General features: G+C 40.8%; 2 protein-coding genes across 3 annotated transcripts; one reads left to right on the plus strand and one right to left on the minus strand.

The window, feature by feature from the left end:
* Positions 1-746: 746 nt before the first annotated feature.
* Positions 747-4,454, minus strand: LOC138203176 (keratin, type I cytoskeletal 18-like). 2 transcript variants are annotated; one of them, XM_069157888.1, is made up of 7 exons: positions 3,919-4,454; positions 2,340-2,422; positions 2,062-2,218; positions 1,785-1,949; positions 1,570-1,695; positions 1,144-1,388; positions 747-1,025 (listed from the first exon to the last, which is right to left on the minus strand). In XM_069157888.1, the coding sequence occupies exons 1-6, from the start codon at positions 4,369-4,371 to the stop codon at positions 1,164-1,166; spliced, it is 1,209 nt and encodes a 402-aa protein (XP_069013989.1). In that variant the 5' UTR covers positions 4,372-4,454; the 3' UTR covers positions 747-1,025; positions 1,144-1,163. The 2 variants fall into 2 exon arrangements, with proteins under 2 accessions (XP_069013989.1, XP_069013980.1); XM_069157879.1 differs by having other exon boundaries at positions 1,168-1,388; positions 3,919-4,453.
* Positions 4,455-10,215: 5,761 nt separating this feature from the next.
* Positions 10,216-16,147, plus strand: LOC138203187 (keratin, type II cytoskeletal 8-like). Its single transcript, XM_069157903.1, has 9 exons — positions 10,216-10,903; positions 12,548-12,756; positions 13,182-13,242; positions 13,392-13,487; positions 13,596-13,760; positions 13,874-13,999; positions 14,147-14,367; positions 14,502-14,542; positions 15,363-16,147. The coding sequence occupies exons 1-9, from the start codon at positions 10,451-10,453 to the stop codon at positions 15,656-15,658; spliced, it is 1,668 nt and encodes a 555-aa protein (XP_069014004.1). The 5' UTR covers positions 10,216-10,450; the 3' UTR covers positions 15,659-16,147.
* The last annotated feature ends 2,298 nt before the right edge of the window (positions 16,148-18,445 follow it).

An 18,445-nucleotide genomic window follows, 5' to 3' on the forward strand; every position in this document is an offset into this window, starting at 1 on the left:
TACTATTTCTCTCGTGAATTCAGTCTTCTAAGCACAAGCCTTATATATATATATATATATATATATATATATATATATATATATATATATATATATAAATACCCCTCTTAAAGTTGTACATGTGGGAAGTGCATTAAACTGCAGTCTGACAGGCTTTTAGTTTGGAACATCATCGCTTGAGCGTAACCGCTTTTGGTATTATGGACAGACTGATTGATGGGCGTGTCCCTGCTGTTTATAGAGCAGATGACCAGTAAAGACTGTTGCAAACCAAATGTTCAGGGCAGTCTGAAACTAGAACTTTTTCCTCACAGGAATTACTTTTATATACTTAACTATTTGTAACTTTACCCATGTTTAATATGAACATACAACCATGCAACATTATATACAACAGGAAAGTATAACAAGTCCTCTTTAAGTGAATGTGGACAGGGATGACTTTAGCTTTAGCAGGATGCTACTTCACAGTGTGGCTTTGATTTCAACAAAACTATGAGAAACCCAGCAAAAAAACAGTAATAGTATTACTTAGCAAAATAAAGCCAACTAACCAATAAAATCATGTAATTTGCCAGCTAATTCTCAGAGGGTGTGAATTTTTCTTGTCAATAAAAATAATCTTATCATTCAGCTATCAAAGTAGTAGGCTCCTTCAGAACTTTTTTTTTTTTAAATTATTATTCAGGGTATTTCTTAAAAAACACATGCAACATCTGGAATAACAAATGCACACACTCCATGGCTGTGGGTCAACAAGTGGTTTTATTCATTTATATTTTGCTGTCAGGCAGTGGTTGCGATAAACAGCCCTGTGGTGTGGAATGCCTTCATTTAGAATTGTTTGAATCATTTATGGTTTACATGGCATGTGGTCTTGGTGCACAAAGTGGCTTTAGCTGATGGGACCAGCGTGACATGTTTTCCATAATTGATAGTAGTGGGCAGTTTTGCTTTCATTGTTGGGATGATCCTTTGTTCCAAATTAGCTTGTGGCCGCCAGCTCATCCAGTGCATCCTGGAGCCTGTAAACACAAATCAAAATATTCATGTTGAACTGTTCACTGGCAACTACCGCCTCACTTCATGAAGCAGTTATACTCGACCATGCAAACCATGATAACAAGGGATGTTCGTATTCACCTCCACCACCATCATTACTCTTACTTGAAGTCTCCACCATCCAGCAGAGTCTTGTAAGTGCTGATCTCGGCCTCCAGTTTCATCTTCATGTTGAGCAGCGCTTCGTAGTCCTGGGTCTGCTGCTGTATGTTTCCACGCAGGTTTGTCAGCTCCTCCTCCAGGCGGACGATGATGGCGTTGTACTTTTCTGTTTCAATGTTGTTACGGAGCTCTGTGTTGTGTAGTGAGTCTTCTAAAGCAGCTTTCTGATAAAGGATTTTAAGAAAAGGAATGAGAAGTTTGTAAAAAAAAAAATAAAAAAATCTAAGCAAGCAGTTCGAACTATTGAAATAAGAAAATAAACAATGAACTATAACATTGGTAGCAATGATGTGATGTTAGAATCTAATGAAAATATTTGGTCAATAAATTTTTTTCAATACTTACTAAACTCTGTTGAGATGCAAGTTCAATTTGGAGGTTCTGTATCTGTCTGGATAAGTCACTCTTCTCCATGTTGGCTCCCTGGAGAGCTTCTGTGTTCTGTGATACCTGCACCTGCACATCTGCAATCTGGCAGGGACATGGGACAAACATGTTGAATTTTTATTGGCAACAAGACAAGATGGTTCACAAGTATAGTAAAGTTTTTTTGACATTACCTGATTTTCATGCCACCGTTTGAGGTCCTCTCCATTTTTCACAGCAGCCTTCTCATAGTTGGCTCTCATTTCATCCATTATCTGGGACATGTCCTGACCTTTGGGAGCATCTACGTCCACTTGCACGCCTGACTGGGAGACTTGATTTCTCAGCTCCATCACCTCCTGTGGAGTCGTAAGAAAGAGCAAAATTACCCAAAACATTCAAGAGTTGTGACTCTATATGCTGCTTATATAGCGAAGTGAGATTCTTAATTTGGATGTACCGCAAACTCACATTTTCATGGTTCTTCTTCAGGAACAGCAGCTCCTCCTTCACAGCCTCAATCTCACTCTCGATGTTCATCCTGCTCATGTTGGTGTCGTCTATGACTTTCTTCAGCCCAGCGATGTCGGCCTCCACAGACTGGCGAATTGCCATCTCATTGTCAAACCTGTAGGAGTAAACAAGCACAAACTGTTACAGACACAATATTAATACAATACTGTGTGGCATAAAGTTACAAAATGGAACCGCTAAAGCTTCTGAAGAGTTACTAACACATAATCACATACTTTACTTTGAAGTCGTCGGCAGCAAGACGGGCGTTGTCAATCTGGAGCACAAAACGAGCGTTCTCCAAAATCTTATCAAAGATCTGCACAGAAAAAAAATATTTATTAAAAACATTATTGTTATTAGTAAACATTATTTCAACAGTATGAGTCATAAAGTTTTGAACTTTTGTTTTTAGAGACAACACAGTTGTTTACCTAGAAGCCTCTGTATTCAAAGCCCAATCTAATTTTTTTTTTGATTTTTTGATTTTGATTTTATACACTTTATTAATCCCCGAGGGGAAATTTCTTCACTACAGCAGGTTCTGGTAATGTTCTGGTCAAATGATTGTGCCTTGAAACAGTATTTTTCCCACTGAGTTAGAATGAAACATATGACTAGAATCATTATTTCCCTTCTATAACATCACAAACCCTAATTACACAATTGGACCAAAACACTGTTGCATCCATAGTAACGCTCAGTCATAAAAGAAGAACCACAAACTGAAGAACAGGAAGAGGAGATGTTCCTGTGCCAAAATCTGGTTTGTTTTAGCGTTGTTGGAGAGATGAGTTTCCTGTCTGAAAAAGTCATGCAGAGAAGTTTTTTCTTCTCTCCAATTTTCAGGCAGCTGCATGTCTCTGTCTGTCATTATCTTTGTGTACTTCACTGTATGTGTTTATGTGTGTACAGATGGGGGAATTCTTTATGTGCGAGTGTGTTTGTGAGTTTCTACTTTTTTTTTTTTTAATGTGTTCATGATTTCCTGTCACGGAGAAAAGGGGGAAATTCTTGTCCCTTTATGTGGCAAGAAAAACAAAGTGCCACCATCAATGTGTCATTATGTGACAGTGAAGAACAGGACTCTTGAGAAGAATGTGACATTTGACTCTGCCTACTGAGCTGATTGTTATACAACCACTGCACTCACACGCATCTCTGTGCGCACGCACTCTGTCCGTCTGAGATCCTTTGTGTGTGTGTGTGTGTGTGTGTGTGTGTGTGTGTGTGTGTGTGTGTGTGTGTGTGTGTGTGTGTGTGTCATTACCACACATCTGTTTCACATTGAGGCCCTCCTACACCATTGCATGCTTGTAGAATCGCCATTTAAAATCAGAACCATTTGGAAATGCTTTTGTTTGCTGGTTGTCTGAGAGTTTTTCAGTCTGTCTCTCGTGACGATACACTTGTGTTGGTGAGTCATCAGAGGAAGTTCAGGCCACTTTGTGGCACTGAAGGGTTTTATATGGGGGAGGGCTGGAGCTTAGCAACCACACCCTTCATTCTGCTGCAAGAAATCTGATAACTTACAGAGGAAATGGTGCCTGTACCTGCAGAGGCATTCAAAAATCTTAATCTTAAACTTTAGGTGAGGTAGGTCTGCATTTGAAACACACAGTGATGTGTGAGATCAAATGTACTTACTGATTCTCATACTTCAGACACAATAAAGCATATCTAAAGCATCCAAACATTCAAATCTTCTTCTTTTTTTATTGTCAATCTCATCAAGCAGTATCAAAAAAGAACTACAACTTCCCACTTTAATATATCATTTCATACTCAACTTTCAACATTCATTGTAATTCTTACCTCTTTGCGCAGGTCTTCAATGATGGGCTCATACTTGCTGTAGTCTCTCATGTCGGGCCCCCCCCTCTCCAGGGCCTCCCTGATCTGCATCTCCAGCTCACTGTTGGCCTTTTCCAGGTTCCTCACTGTTGTCAGATAATTGGCCAGGCGGTCGTTCAGGTTCTGCATGGCTCCCTTCTCGTTGCCTGGGATTCCAGCACCGGAGCCACTGCTACCTGCCATGGATGCACCACTAAAGCCTGCGCCCATGCCACCACCCATTCCACTGCTCAGTTTGAAGGCAGATGAGGAAGATGACATTGGAGCACCAGAACGCAGGGAAGATGCGGAGGCAGAGGAGATGCGGGAGCCCTGTCCGCCAGCACCACCATAAATGCTGGCAGCACGGTACTGGGGTGCAGAGCGGGTAAAGGACATCCGGGAAGAAGGTATGCTGGTAGTTCTGTAGCTCATTTTGGAGAAGTTAAGGCACGGCAGAGATTGGAGTGAAAAATGAGATGTGGAGACTCACTGCTGGCTGGCTTAGAAAGTGACGCTCGCAGTGGGAAGTGGGGAACTTATACTCCTGCTTCTCTCCCCCAATGACAGCTGGTCTCTCAGACCCTGCCCACTTCAACATCGCCCGACTCTTTGTTTCCTGCTCCCTCTCACTGCTCTCTCATATACTCTTTCACTCACATGTTCCCTTTTTTTTTTTTTTTTTGACTACGATGTATATTTTCTGTCTCCAAGGAAACGGGTGAAACATATTTTGTTTTGTAAACACTTAAAAACTTTCTTACTGAACATCAGAAATCTCATAAAACAAAGCTCACAAAAGAAGACAGCATTAATGGCCATGCTGCCCAGAAAAAAGTTTAAGCTTCAATCGAGAGAGGTAAAAAACTAGAAGTTAAAGGGTAAAATATTCTTGGCAAAATTAGTTTCACTTCGGAAGTATGCAACAAATTCTTTTGGTTTGCCCATAAAAGGCTTAATGGCTACCATTTGCTGCATAGTTTCTCAGGCTGTGGTCAGCCAGGCCCCAAAACAAACAGATTTTGCCAGCCTTTCTATCTGGACTCAACCAAACATGAGATACAACAGCTACATTTATAATGTCACTCAGATTAATAAGAAAGCCGTTAGAAGTAAGACTGAATTGTTTTACTCATAATCCAAGTGTGATCGAATTTCAGCACAGTTAGCAGGATGAACAGTATTAACAATGAAACCTGACGTGTTTAAAAGGAAAGTCAGGGACAACCGAGCTTCAAATACTGTATATTCAAAGGCTCTGCAAAGATGAGAAACATTGAAAATAAAGGTTAGCTGATACCCAGCTCAGAGTATAATCGAAAGGAAATAAAAGCTGCCCTCGTTCACCAGTCATACTATACAGGCAATTGTCTGCACAAATCAAGTCTAGAGAGGATTTTGAACTATTATCTTTGAGCTGTATCTTCAGGAAATTTCTTTGATATCTCAGAATAAAAAGGGCTCTTTTGTCACTGATACCACAGAACAAATGTAATCTAATCTTGATTATACTAATGTAATAGTCCCCAAAACATGTTTTCAACATGTAAAGAAAGATACGAGAAAGAAATGTCAATATACAGTGTAGCATGAACTTGGAGAGGGTTAAGTGTGCTCAAAGTTGTGGCCAGAGAGGATTTTCAAACTGAGCCCCCAGAGAACGAATAATAAAACCGAGTGAACCACCCACAGGGAGATATTCCAAAGACTCCACCACCCTCCTGAGCTCTTATACAACCTAGTTCTTTTCTTTTCTGATCTTACCTCACCCTCATGGTTGATCAGCTTTCACTGTCTCTCACGCATCACCACCACCTCCTCCCTGTCGTTCACTGTGAATTTTTTTACTTATTTCTTTTTGTAATTTTCAAATAAAAAGAAAAACAGCTCATACTGTAGAGAGTAGCAAAAAAAGCAAAGGAAACACCAACACAGACAGATTACAGGAACTGTAAATTTAATCGGCATGACTCCTACCCCATGACTGTCTTGTTTGGTTGAATGTGTGTTGGCAACATGTGGCTTTGACCGCAGAGACTCAAACCAGGAACTGAACAAATCATATAACATATCTGGTTGCATCTTTAGGGCACATACCGCTGGCGTTAAATTAAATGATTTTGAATCTTTGCTTTCACTATGTGTCACTATGAAGATTTTTTTCCACAGATGTTTCTTTCCATAAACAGTCATTTGGATCTGAATTTGTGGCCTCTCCCCAGAGATACGAAAAAAAGAAGAGGAAAACTGGACAAGCTGGAGTCTGTGAGTCAGAGCAACACACAGTAGGAATCTGGAAACTACTACAGGAGTTTATGTGCTTCACAAATCTTGGACCATTGTCAGATGATTACCGTTCTCAGCCTGGTGTGGCCCTCGGTGGAGTTCACTTCCCTCCCTCTTTCTTTTTGCTTTCAGTGCAGGTCGAGTGCTCTCACACACTTATATACTAAGTCAGACAAATGCATTTGCATACATGCATATATATTATACTTACTTTGTGCCCTCTGACAGATGCATGAAGGAATGCTAACATGCATGTGAGTGTGATGCACTCTTACTCACTCACTTCCTTCCTTTCATTCTCACTTCCTCTTTATCCCTCCCTAGCTGACTCACCCACAATGCTCAATGGCACCAAAGGCAGAGGCAATTTATTTATCATTTAGGCAATGTGGATGTATTATATAGTTTTCCAGCCAGGACCATTAACAGAATGTGAGGGTCACACATCAGAGGTTAGTGAAATGTGTTGACTGAGAGACATTTTCTCTGTGTGATGTCATGTCCATTTCTAGCACAAAGACATTTCACAGGAAGACATAAAAGAAGCTGGAGCTAGTTGTTAGAAATGATACTCTGGACAGTCACCAATTCACCCATTTCCTACTAGTTTCATTTAATGAAGTAAAACTGTTTAACAGCAGCTTTAACAAAGATTCCAACACTGGTCTTTATTAAAAATCTTCAGTTTCATCAATGCAGCCACTCCCACTGTCCTAATGTAGACTTTGCCGGTCGTACGCCATCATATGACTGCCTAACCTGTTCTGTGAAACTAATTTGTTATGTGCTGTGGACCAACTTTCACACATTTTTATGTGAGACTGCACTGGATAACCTCATAGTGGCAGTAGAGGAAAAGTCAGAGTATGATCGATTTTAATCCTCTGGGCACCATGGATTAGCAAAGCTCTACCAGAGTATTGCTCACAGATTCAGTTTTCTTTATGTGATCATAGTCTGAAAATGCGACTCACATTTACGTTAGCTCAACCACTCTAAAGGGAGGACCGATCAGCCACCACTGTTCGTGGGAAAGTACGATGATGTTAAAATCGAGTGCTGTTAAAAAATTATTTTCAGCAGTGATAGTCTTTGTGCATACCCATTTGTTAAAGCTGGTCCAATCGTTTCAAAACTACCTCAAAGTCTACTCCCAGAAGGATGCAGCGACTGTGAAGGATTACCTATGGAGCATACCCAGACCAGAACCAGACCAGACCCATATATTCACACAGTGAATGTGGATCTGGTAACACCAGGCTAACCATGAAGATTTCTGCTAAATGTTGTTGCAATTCATCGTATAGTTGTTGAGCTATTTTAGTCCGGTACAAAGCGATACATGGACTGACCAACACTGTCATCTCTGGAGCCAATTCCCTAAAAAAAAAATTCAACACTGCATGTCACCACATCATGTGGTGTTTCCTCCTGTGCAGTTTGCTTTGTTGAATTCACCTCTATGATCCGGCCACTAGGGGACAGTAGTCTCAAAGCAAGCAAACCTGCTGCAGCGAGAGAGGAGCTCTTCATGCTTGGCATTGTTACAGAGAGTTTATGTACATTGAGTTTACTTAACTCGATGCTCCATGCCTCATTGTAGGTTTCATTCATGTCTGTTGTGGAGGTTCTTTGTTTGAACAGGCATCAAAGGGTGAAGCAGGATGTGACTTTTATAGCAGATACTTCAGATAGCTTTGAAGGCTTGGCAGGGCCCTCCTGAACACAACAAAGTCCAAATTCCAGACCAAAGATGAAACCAACATTATCATGCCTTAAAATATTTTTATTTTTATTTTTACGCAGAAAAGAGTTCATGGCATTTCAAAATTTCTGTTTCTATTTTAATTTCTTTTGTTATTTTTATTTTAATAATGAAATGATAATGTTTTGTATTGTCATTGTAATGTATTGTATTGTCAGGTCATTCATGTGAAATGTATACTCAAGTTATTCAGTCTACTTTAAATTATTGTGCATGCATATGTGTGTCATGCATTCCGCCCTGTGCTCACCCAACATCCCAGCGAGTCTGTCAGTGGTTGTGAAATAGGTTTGGTTCTTATCTTTGCTAATTGTCTTCTCATATACCCCACCTGCTCATCTTCTCACCACCCCTCCACTCTGACTTGTAGCATGTACGTGTCTCTCTCAGCACATTCCTCTTCCGATGTGTCATCTAGCAGCTTCACACAAACCAAAACATCATGGGCCTCTTCGGGGACTTAAGGTCGGGGAGGGTTAGCTTCTTAAATTACCATCTTACTTTCCTCACACAGAAAGAATGAGGAATTATCTGGATACATAAGAAAAGAAACTTCAATCATGTTTAAGCCACCAAACAATAAATGCAGCTCTGTTCACCAGCTGGTGTTTATCAGAAAGACTGAGTTACTGCAACAGCAAAAACTAGTTGATTTGTACATATATGGTTGCCTCCAAGTTCGGCACAAGAGCTCCATTGTGAAGAATCACGTCACTGTTTGAGACTAGCCAAAGAGAACATGCATTTTTTGATTGGTCCAAAGCCTGAAAGTCTCTTTCAGGTTGTTGTACTTTCTACAATATGTGCCCCCGTCTTGTCTGCCAGTGTTTAGTTTGCACATAGCAGTGCACAATGGGATTGGACTCTTTTCATGAGCTGGCAAATTGGTGAAGTATTTTTATTCATTAACACATAAAACCTGGGAAAACAAAAGAACAGAGGTGCAGTGAAAATGTTGGTTCCAGGAGCAAAAAAAAAAAAAAAAGAGGGGGTTGGGGGGGTTGTGTAGGTTAAATTAGGCAACAGTGACTGAAATGCTCAGAAAAGATCATGGGTCATAATTCTGCCAAGTGATAAATGAATCAGGATTTCCACAGTGAGAGATAGTGGATGAGTACCATGTTTTAAATAAGACAAAATGATGAGGCCTATCTATCTATCTATCTATCTATCTATCTATCTATCTATCTATCTATCTATCTATCTATCTATCTATCTATCTATCTATCTATCTATCTATCTATCTATCTATCTATCTATCTATCTATCTATCTATCTATCTATCTATCTATCTATCTATCTATCTATCTAATCTATCTATCTGATGTGATGAACTCTGTTTAAGTGTAAGGTGGGGTTTGGAGTAAAAGAAAAAGACAAACTATGTTTGCTCTTCACTTGACTGATATGGAAGGGATGCTTATCAATAATCATTGTGGGTCTGTGTGTGTGTGTGTGTGTGTGTGTGTGTGTGTGTGTGTGTGTGTGTGTGTGTGTGTGTGTGTGTGTGTGTGTGTGTGTGTGTGTGTATGTACGTGTGCATATTATGGTTTGGTCTGTCGATCATAGCTGATAATAGAAACATCCAGCCCACTGCACCGCTGCTTATTTTAAATCCAGATTTTTCCTTTTAAAATATGCATGAAGGAAAAATCAACCGCACTTCTTGGCTTTGTGTGTAATGTTTGTCAAAAAACACATAACGGTAGTGGTACTTCAGTGGGTAAATCTGCTACTCCCATAGTCATGAGACTGACAGTCACTGCCCACCAACAAGTAAAAGACATCACACTGGCCAACCACAATTTACTTTGCAATATATCACTTCTATGAGAACAGTTGTAAAGGAGAAGAGAAGGTCATAAAATGATATGCTTGTTCATTATAACCGAGGTTTGACTTTATAATCTGGTGCTGTGTGCGTGTGTGAATGTTTATGTGTATAGAAAATGCATCAGGAATATAGGTAGGTAGGTAGGTAGGTAGGTATTTACTTTATTAATCCCCGAGGGGAAATTTTTAGACCCGGTGTGAATCATGCATTTGAAGTACATTATAATTTTAGAGGTGGAAAATAGGCACTAAGAGTTATGAAAAATGCCATATCACGAATGTCTAAAAGTGGACAAAATCCTGACTTTTCCAGTGTTCCTGCAGTAGATTTATAGGTGCTGCCACACTAGTTGTTATGTAATTCTTGTGTTCCTAAAGTGCTGTAAATGGGTAACATGATGCAATTTTCTTCCCTGACATTCCCTCATCTCTCCCCCTGTTGCTCTCTCCCCCTCCTCATCCCTCACTCCCCTACTGAGGCCACCAGCCAATCGCACCTCAGCAGGGTTCCTCCCCTGCCCGGATAAATAGCAATGAGGACCAGGGAGGGTCCATCTGCCTGACTCTCCTTTCCTCAGCAGAGTCTCTCCTCTCACACCACCTCAGTGCTACAGATTCCCATCAGTGACCATGTCTGTCAGAGCCATGAAGACCACCACCTACTCCAATGTGTCGTCCTCCAGGGGCCCAAGCCAGGGCTTCAGCAGCCGCTCCTTCTCAGGCTACGGGGGCCGTAGTGTGGGGGCCGGCAGGCAGAGCTACGCTGCCCGCAGCTCCTATGGAGGAGTGGGCAGCAGTGGTGCTGCTGTGGGAGCTGGGGGGTTCAAGGTGGTGGGTGGGTTTGTTGCTGGAGGAGCTGGACAAAGAGGAGGTGGAGTGGAGTATGGCTATGGCGGCTTTGGTGGAGGCCTTGGAGGTGGCATGGCCCATGAAATGTTGGCCCCCATCACAGCGGTGACCGTCAACAAAAGCCTGCTGGCACCCTTGAACCTGGAGATTGACCCCACCATCCAAGTCATTCGCACCCAGGAGAAGGAGCAGATCAAAACCCTGAACAACCGCTTTGCCTCCTTCATCGACAAGGTCAGTCCGCTTATATTTAATCAGAGACATTAAAGACAAATTTAACTGTTCCAGCAGGAAGTTTTGTATTTAAAGTTTATGCTGCCACATAAAAATGGTAAAAAATAGTAATAATCAACAATCCAAACATGTCTAACTTGGGTTTCATTTGTCTTGACAACTGAGGGGATGACACTAGAAAAATAACAGGGACTGCAGAGAAAATAAGTGTACTGCATGAAAAACAAGTGAAAATAAAAGATCTCTCAGATGAACCCTGAAACAACAATGTGTAGATGACACAGAGATACTGCCCGTTTTGCGTAATGCCATATGAGCAAATGTTTTCCCTCTGAGGTGAGATTGAGGAGCTCAGATAGGAGGATCAACCTGGATACAGAGGGCACACAGAACTGGGATGAAGAGCAGAGCAATTTAGCTGGAAGGGGTGCAGCTGTATGAGCAATATCCTTAAAAATGATGAAAGTAAACAAAGTTGCAGGCGTCCTCTTGCATTCTTGCAAAGAATACTTTTCTGCAAAGTATTTTTTACTCATTCATTTTCAAAGTATAATTACAGCCTGCACAAAAAAAAAAGAAGAGTGGGAGCAGTCGAGGAAAAGGGTGCATGAGACAAGCTGGACTGAGTGGAGTGGAAAAAAAAAAATCTTCCAAAGATGGCCAGTAATCCGAACAATGCTTATTTTATGAGGCTGTATAATGGTCAAGAAAGCCATTTGCCTGACAGTATAGTATAAATCAATGTTACAAATATCATTGTGGGATCAGTCAACAAACAGAGGCTTGCACTGAGACTGATCTGATTCTTCAGTTATCTGTCACTGTAACTCATAAATGGGTCCTCTTGTTGAAGGAGGCACCCAGGAGTAATGCAGGATAGAAGTTAACCGGTAAATCAATCACACTGAGACTAATTCCTCACATTGTAAAACAAAGCTCACTCCTCTACATACCATCGAGATACGGAGCACACACACACCCACACCAACGCACACACACGCGCGCACACGCGCACACACACACACACACACACACACACACACACACACACACACACACACACACACACACACACACACACACACACACACACAGAGAACTACATGTGTCTCATCATGTTTGCTGAGTGGTAGCAGGACCCCACCCAGGGTCAGGACGCTGAATAGAAAAGTTGCAAAGGGGCAAACTGTGTCACAGCTGGGAAACAGTGCCACGTTGTGTCGAAGTGCAGAACTATGGATTGAAGTTGCAAGAGGAGTAATTGATGTGACATTTAGAGGTCACAGGAGGTGGGAGAGGTTCAATTAGTCATTTTTCTTTCAGTTGATGTTCATGTTGTTTGCCGTTCATGCTTTTTTAGTCACTCCCACCCACTTTTTAGATGCATTACTTCTCCATCTACCACATGTCTCAATGACCATCCTTTCCATGCACTGCTGTTTAGTATTTTGTGTACAATGGGAAGAAAATAATTTGGATATTTCAGAAATATCACCTGTTTAATTTTTATCCATTTATCCATCCATCAAGTTTGAACCTCAGCTATCACTATTAATCCATTCATTTCTACATGAAGCAAAGGTACAGCACCGTTCACTTCCCTCTTTCTTTCACTGATCCTTCCTACCACTTTTTGGTCTCCAGGTACGCTTCCTAGAACAGCAAAACAAAATGCTCGAGACCAAGTGGAAACTTCTGCAGGAACAGACGACGTCCTGCTCCAACATCGATGCCATGTTCGAAGCCTACATTGCCAACCTGCGTAAGCAGCTGGACAACTTGGGGCATGAAAAAGTCAAACTGGAATCTGAGCTGAATCACATGACGGGCCTGGTTGAGGACTTCAAAACCAAGTGAGTCGAGAATTTTAACTTAAAGCTCCAAAGTACCTGGGAGAGGTTCCGTAAACCCACAAAACTTTACTTTAACTTCTAGTTGGAACCCAAAGTTTATAAAACATAATAATTTACATAAGATAATGCTCATCTGAACTATGTAGTGCTACAGCAACAATAAAAACAATCTCACCTTGGGTTTGAATATCTGACTCGCTGTAAGCACCTCATACATTCAGGGAGGAGTTGGAAAAAAAGCATCAAAGCATTTTTCCATGCTGAAGATGTATTTGACTGCATGTCTTATGTGATGACATACACACTTTATAACTTCCCATACTGTAACCTCTTAATCTGCTTGTGTTATATTCAAAGGCAGAGATTGATTTCAAAAGGTTAATTTAAATAGCACAATGAAAACTTTGTTTTGTCTATTTTCCCAGGTATGAGGATGAGATCAATAAGCGCAATGAGTGTGAGAACAACTTTGTCCTCATAAAGAAGGTCGGTGCAGAATTTCTGGCACATGCTTGATCTTGAAAAAAGATTTAACCTTGATGCTCAATGAGCTCATACAATAGCCTGTTTTTACTTTAGAGTCGGGGCCTATATTCAACAATGAATGTTCTCAATGTTATCTTTTTTCAATGAAGGACACAGACGCAGCCTACATGATCAAAGTGGAGCTCGAGGTCAAGCTGGATGGGCTGTCTGATGAGATCGAGTTCCTGAGGCAGATCTATGACGCTGTAATGACTTTGCTTTACTTTTCAGTTTCACACTAGTGAATACTGTTGAATGTCACCAAAGTTATGTTTCTTCTTGACCATTTTTCCTCTACTTGTATTCATGTGTAGGAACTCAATGAGCTGCAGAGCCAGATCAAAGACATATCTGTTGTGGTAGAGATGGACAACAGCCGTAATCTTGATATGGATGCTATTGTTGCTGAAGTACGTGCCCAGTATGAAGACATCGCCAACAAGAGCAGAGCAGAGGCTGAGTCATGGTACCAGACCAAGGTGGGACCCCGCTTTGTGTTATTTGAAATTAAAGCTGATATTCATTACACCATCATCTTACCTGGGCCATCACGTTCTGAAGTATCAGTATGACTTGTGTCGGTCTGTATCAGTATGCAGAGATGCAGCAGTCCGCAGGAAGATACGGTGACGACCTGAAGTCAAGCAAGGCCGAGATCGCTGACATGAACCGCAGGATAATGAGGCTCCAGTCTGAAATTGACATGGTGAAAGCACAGGTGAGGATGAAATATTTTACTGTGAAGGGATTTTGTTGATTTGATAGATTACATAGCTTCTTTATTGCTTAACATTCTCCAGTATTTCTGGAGACTGGCCTTGTTTTTGTACTGCATCTCATCCTGCTTGTCTTCCTCCACTCTTAGCGAAACAACTTGGAAACTCAGATCGCAGAGGCCGAGGAGCGGGGCGAACTGGCAGTGAAGGATGCCAAACTGCGCATCAGAGAGCTGGAGGAAGCCCTGCAGAGAGCCAAGCAGGATATGGCGCTGCAGGTCCGCCAGTACCAGGAACTGATGAATGTGAAGCTAGGCCTGGACATCGAGATCGCTACATACAGGAAACTGCTGGAAGGAGAGGAGGACAGGTAAACTGTTACTGTGAGAGCAGTTGTGCACCCTCCTGTGGCAGAAAGGATAACAGCATTCTACACAGTAATACCATTTTTATATATCACATGCTATTTTAATTTTTCTTGACTTCTTCTGTTTCTATCTACAGGTTAGCAACTGGAATCAAGACCAATGTGTCTAAGCAGACATGTAAGTTCATGTTCTTCCTCCACGCAAGTGTTTAATTGTTGATTTTTGACATAATCACATAAAACGGTATTTTATATTCTAAAAGAATTTAGTCATGATGATTTCTCTATCAGCTTCTTGCTCACCCAGACACACACAGTTAAAGAAAAGTGCAGTTTATATCACTGTTATGATGGATTGTTTAAAATCAAAACCCTGCACTTCAAAAGAAAACATTCATTTCACTTGACATTTTTAAGTTGGAACAACTTTACAAAATTAAGTAAATACAATTAGGTTTTTAAGTTGTTACAAGGTCAACTTAATACTTTTGTTATATTTACTTAGCATCCTCAAGGCAATTGGATTTGATTTTTTAAAGTAAGATCAACTTTTCAGATATTAAAGTGTGGTTTTAAGATTGGTGACACGATACACAACCCTCCATACAATAAGTTGAAATACTTCAAAATAGAAATTACAAAAAACTCCTAATCAACGAGAGCAAAAAGATCTCATTTCAGCACAGTCGGCCAAATGTAAATTCACACATGGAGTGTGAAGACAGATACTGTTGCCTGCTCAATATCTCTTGTGTCATTTACATCAGGTTATATACTTTCATTACATCACACTTTCTGTAATATTCTCACTGGTCAGACCCTTCGTTGAAATTGTTAATGTGACGGACACAACCTTTGCATCAGAGGACAGGCCCATGACCCCAGTGAGTGACCTGGACAAGAGATTTGGGTTCTTGTCATTCAGAAAAATCTCACTTTCATTAATAAAGTGGGAATCTGTATATGCCCATGCTAATATTTAGCTTCTTCTTCTGTAGCTTTGAACTACAGTGCCTACGGCCTAGAGAGTTCCCGCACTCCGTCCTACGTCAGCTGCTCCTTTGATGGAGTCAAAGCTAGCAGTGGTGCCGCCTATGCCGTCGAGGGAGCAGCAGTGAAGAGCAGCACCACAGTCACCAATACCGAAACTGTGGTGATCAAGACCGACAAGAAGAAGGAGAAGGTGGAGGAGGAAGAAAAGGAGCCGCAGATTGCAGCTGAGCCGGAGGAGCCAGCTGCTGAGGAGAAGAAGGAGCAGGAGCAGGTGGAAGCTGAAGCTGTCGCTGAAGAGTGATGTTTTTATCCTGTTTGACCAGATTCATGATTTTGATCTTGCACACCCTTTATTATCCAGTTCTTTAATGTTCACCGATTAAACTGTGAGGTGTAAACACAACTGTCCATCAGATATCTTTAATAGAGTGGTGCTAATGGTTGGGAGTTTATGTTTAGGTGTCTGAAAACTTTTGTTTTGCACCTTACTTATTTAGCCAGCAGGGGGAACTGTTACATGCGCCTTCTCTTCTTTTACCCAACACAAAGCACTGCTGTCACGTTGGCCTAAAATTCACAATGTAATTAATACCTTTTGAAAGAGATAAACTATCACCACAATTAACTCACTATGTTAAATCTGCTGTACTCAAACAGAGAAGCACAATGAAAAAACGTGATGAAAGTCACTGAAGTCTTCACGACTTCGACTGAGAAAACCCTTTTTGGTGTGCCACTGTTGACAACACCAGAGTCCTGTTTGAGCAACAATAAACTTCCCTCGAACAGAAACTTACATGGTGTTCTGTTGTATTTTCATGTGAGACGTTGCCATTGTAAATTCACCTTTTAATAAAAATGTTTTAAAGCTAACGGGAACATTTACACCGTACCTTTAGAAGAATATATTAAACAATTAGGGGAACAGTGAAACATGTACAAGTTCTACTTTCAACAGAGTTCAACAACAAACTCTGAAATGGCAGAGATGATAATCCTTCCATTTCAAATAAGGTTGATTTATACAGGACCAAATGACAACATTCTTCTTCTTAGGACACAATACTACAGACAGCAACCCAACAACCTCCAACAGAATAAGACTCAGAGGTGGGAGCCAATCTGCCTCGACCGGTTGGGATGAGGGGAGATCGTTGAGAAAAAAAGCACAGCACCCAATCTCTGGAACATAACAGGTCCCAGCCTGCCTCACTCCAGGAGTTGCATGCAGGAGTTTATCTTTGTCAAAATCAACTGAAGGTCATGCATTCCTAAAAAATGTCAGCAAATGTCATATCACACCTTAAATAGTATGTATTTAAAGTTCACACAAAGCATGCACAAAACAAACTAATCCAATTTACAATCTAACCCCCAAAACATTTTGTATCGAGGAATCCAGCACAACTCATGTACAACGTAAAACCTGAGAATCTATGAGTATAATAAAGTAACATGGGATTTATCAAAGCAATAGGACATTTTTCTATTGTTACTTAAGAGCCCTTTTGAGCAGATGGAGCAACAGGTTTGAACATGAGTTGTGGGTGGGGGTGCCGCGCCCAAGGCCATTTACGCTGAAGACAGAAAACTACACAAATGCTACAATCCCACCGTTCATCACTCTTACTGCTCTCGTATGCTGGGACAGACCGGAGCATGTTCAAGTTTGAAAGCTTCTTTCGACAAAAATGCAATGATAAAGAGCACATACAGTCTATACACCACTGGAGGTGGTAACAGCTGGCTTGAAATAGAAACAATAAACTCAGCCTTATCATTACACTTATCAGTGTAATATTAAAACAGAAAGTGTGCCTATACTAAAAGCTGTCTGAGTTTACTCAGACTGACTCTGTTTTCACTTTAGAATTTAGTAAATGTATTTGCATCAGATTTTACTTTGCTAAATACACTACATCAGTTTAAAAAAGACTAAACACGTTCTCACGCAATTACAACAACAGTTGGGCATTTTGGAAAACACATTTATTTGTTTTCTGGTAGACAGATAGATAAGAAGAGTGAAACCACTCATATCCTTCTGTAAAATATTCAACTAAAAACAGAAGACAGTTAAAGGTCAATTTATGGTTTCAGTGTCTGTGTGTCCTGAGAGCAGATGTACACATAATTCCATTCATACTAAAATTTCAGGGTATACTTGGATCTGCTATGTAGGGTTTGTGGGTGGGTTTGTTACCTTCCCATTTAAGGCACAGCAGGGAGTCACAGTTCAGGATTTCTGGAGAATTTCCCCATTGTGTTTGAATGCCACTGATGGAAACATGTTCAAATCAAAGCATACCCAAAGTCTGACAGCGACTACAAATGGACCCACTCCATTGTTCCTCTTATAGCTGCATGTGATGCACATTATGGCTGCACAACAGGTGACGTGGGGGCCTACGGTTGTGAAAGTAATGGTGGCATATTAAATGAGAGGGATTTCACCAGGGGATACTTGGATGCACACATGGATGCAAAGAGCATAAATTGGTTTTAACTTAATTTCATACTAAACAAAGACTTTAAACAAAAGGGAGCGGGCTCTGTCCAAATATAACAAAATCCAACTAACACTTCCTCCAAACTCAGTTATTAACTGATGTTATTTGTTCTAATAACTTGTTATTTGATTTTGTTTTAAGTATAAAACTGAAGACTGTGGTTTTGATGTTCAAATCTAATTCATTAAAGCAAAGCACTTTTTTGGGGGGGGGGTCTTATCTTGAGTGACTGAAGCTTGAACCTATGGGAGATGAAATGACTGTTTGCACTCCACAGGAATCTGCTCTTTCTGGTTCATAGAGATCCTCAGATGCTCAAACCTACAGCTTGCTGCTGCAGCAGCTGGTAGTTTTGCTGATTACAGTAAATACAACCCAGCTGCAGAATTAAAATATTCACTGAAATATTGCACCATTCATTCACAACCAGTTGTGTGAGTTCCCCCTTGGAGGCGTATAGTACATATGAGTATTTTGTAATTGTTAGACTGAACCAGGACCCTGCGGCCTCCTGCTACTGCTGAGAAGAACTGATGTTGCAGGCCACTGTGATTGACCTTGATGTAATGCTTGCTGGT

Source organism: Embiotoca jacksoni, unplaced genomic scaffold (assembly GCF_022577435.1).
Source record: "Embiotoca jacksoni isolate LCO1_2020_lvr unplaced genomic scaffold, fEmbJac1.0.p SCAF_1, whole genome shotgun sequence".
NCBI lineage: Eukaryota > Metazoa > Chordata > Actinopteri > Embiotocidae > Embiotoca > Embiotoca jacksoni.

What these genes read in the sequence shown, in the direction of transcription:
- LOC138203176 (XM_069157879.1), bottom strand. Translation starts at nt 4,371, where the DNA reads ATGAGCTACAGAACTACCAGCATACCTTCTTCCCGGATGTCCTTTACC. An exon ending in TTGAAGACCTGCGCAAAGAG is followed by an intron (nt 2,423 to 3,918) that starts GTAAGAATTACA and finishes TTTTCTGTGCAG; the next exon opens with ATCTTTGATAAGATTTTGGA. An exon ending in TTGCATCTCAACAGAGTTTA is followed by an intron (nt 1,389 to 1,569) that starts GTAAGTATTGAA and finishes ATCCTTTATCAG; the next exon opens with AAAGCTGCTTTAGAAGACTC.
- LOC138203187 (XM_069157903.1), top strand. Translation starts at nt 10,451, where the DNA reads ATGTCTGTCAGAGCCATGAAGACCACCACCTACTCCAATGTGTCGTCC. An exon ending in GTTGAGGACTTCAAAACCAA is followed by an intron (nt 12,757 to 13,181) that starts GTGAGTCGAGAA and finishes CTATTTTCCCAG; the next exon opens with GTATGAGGATGAGATCAATA. An exon ending in CAATGTGTCTAAGCAGACAT is followed by an intron (nt 14,543 to 15,362) that starts GTAAGTTCATGT and finishes CTTCTTCTGTAG; the next exon opens with CTTTGAACTACAGTGCCTAC.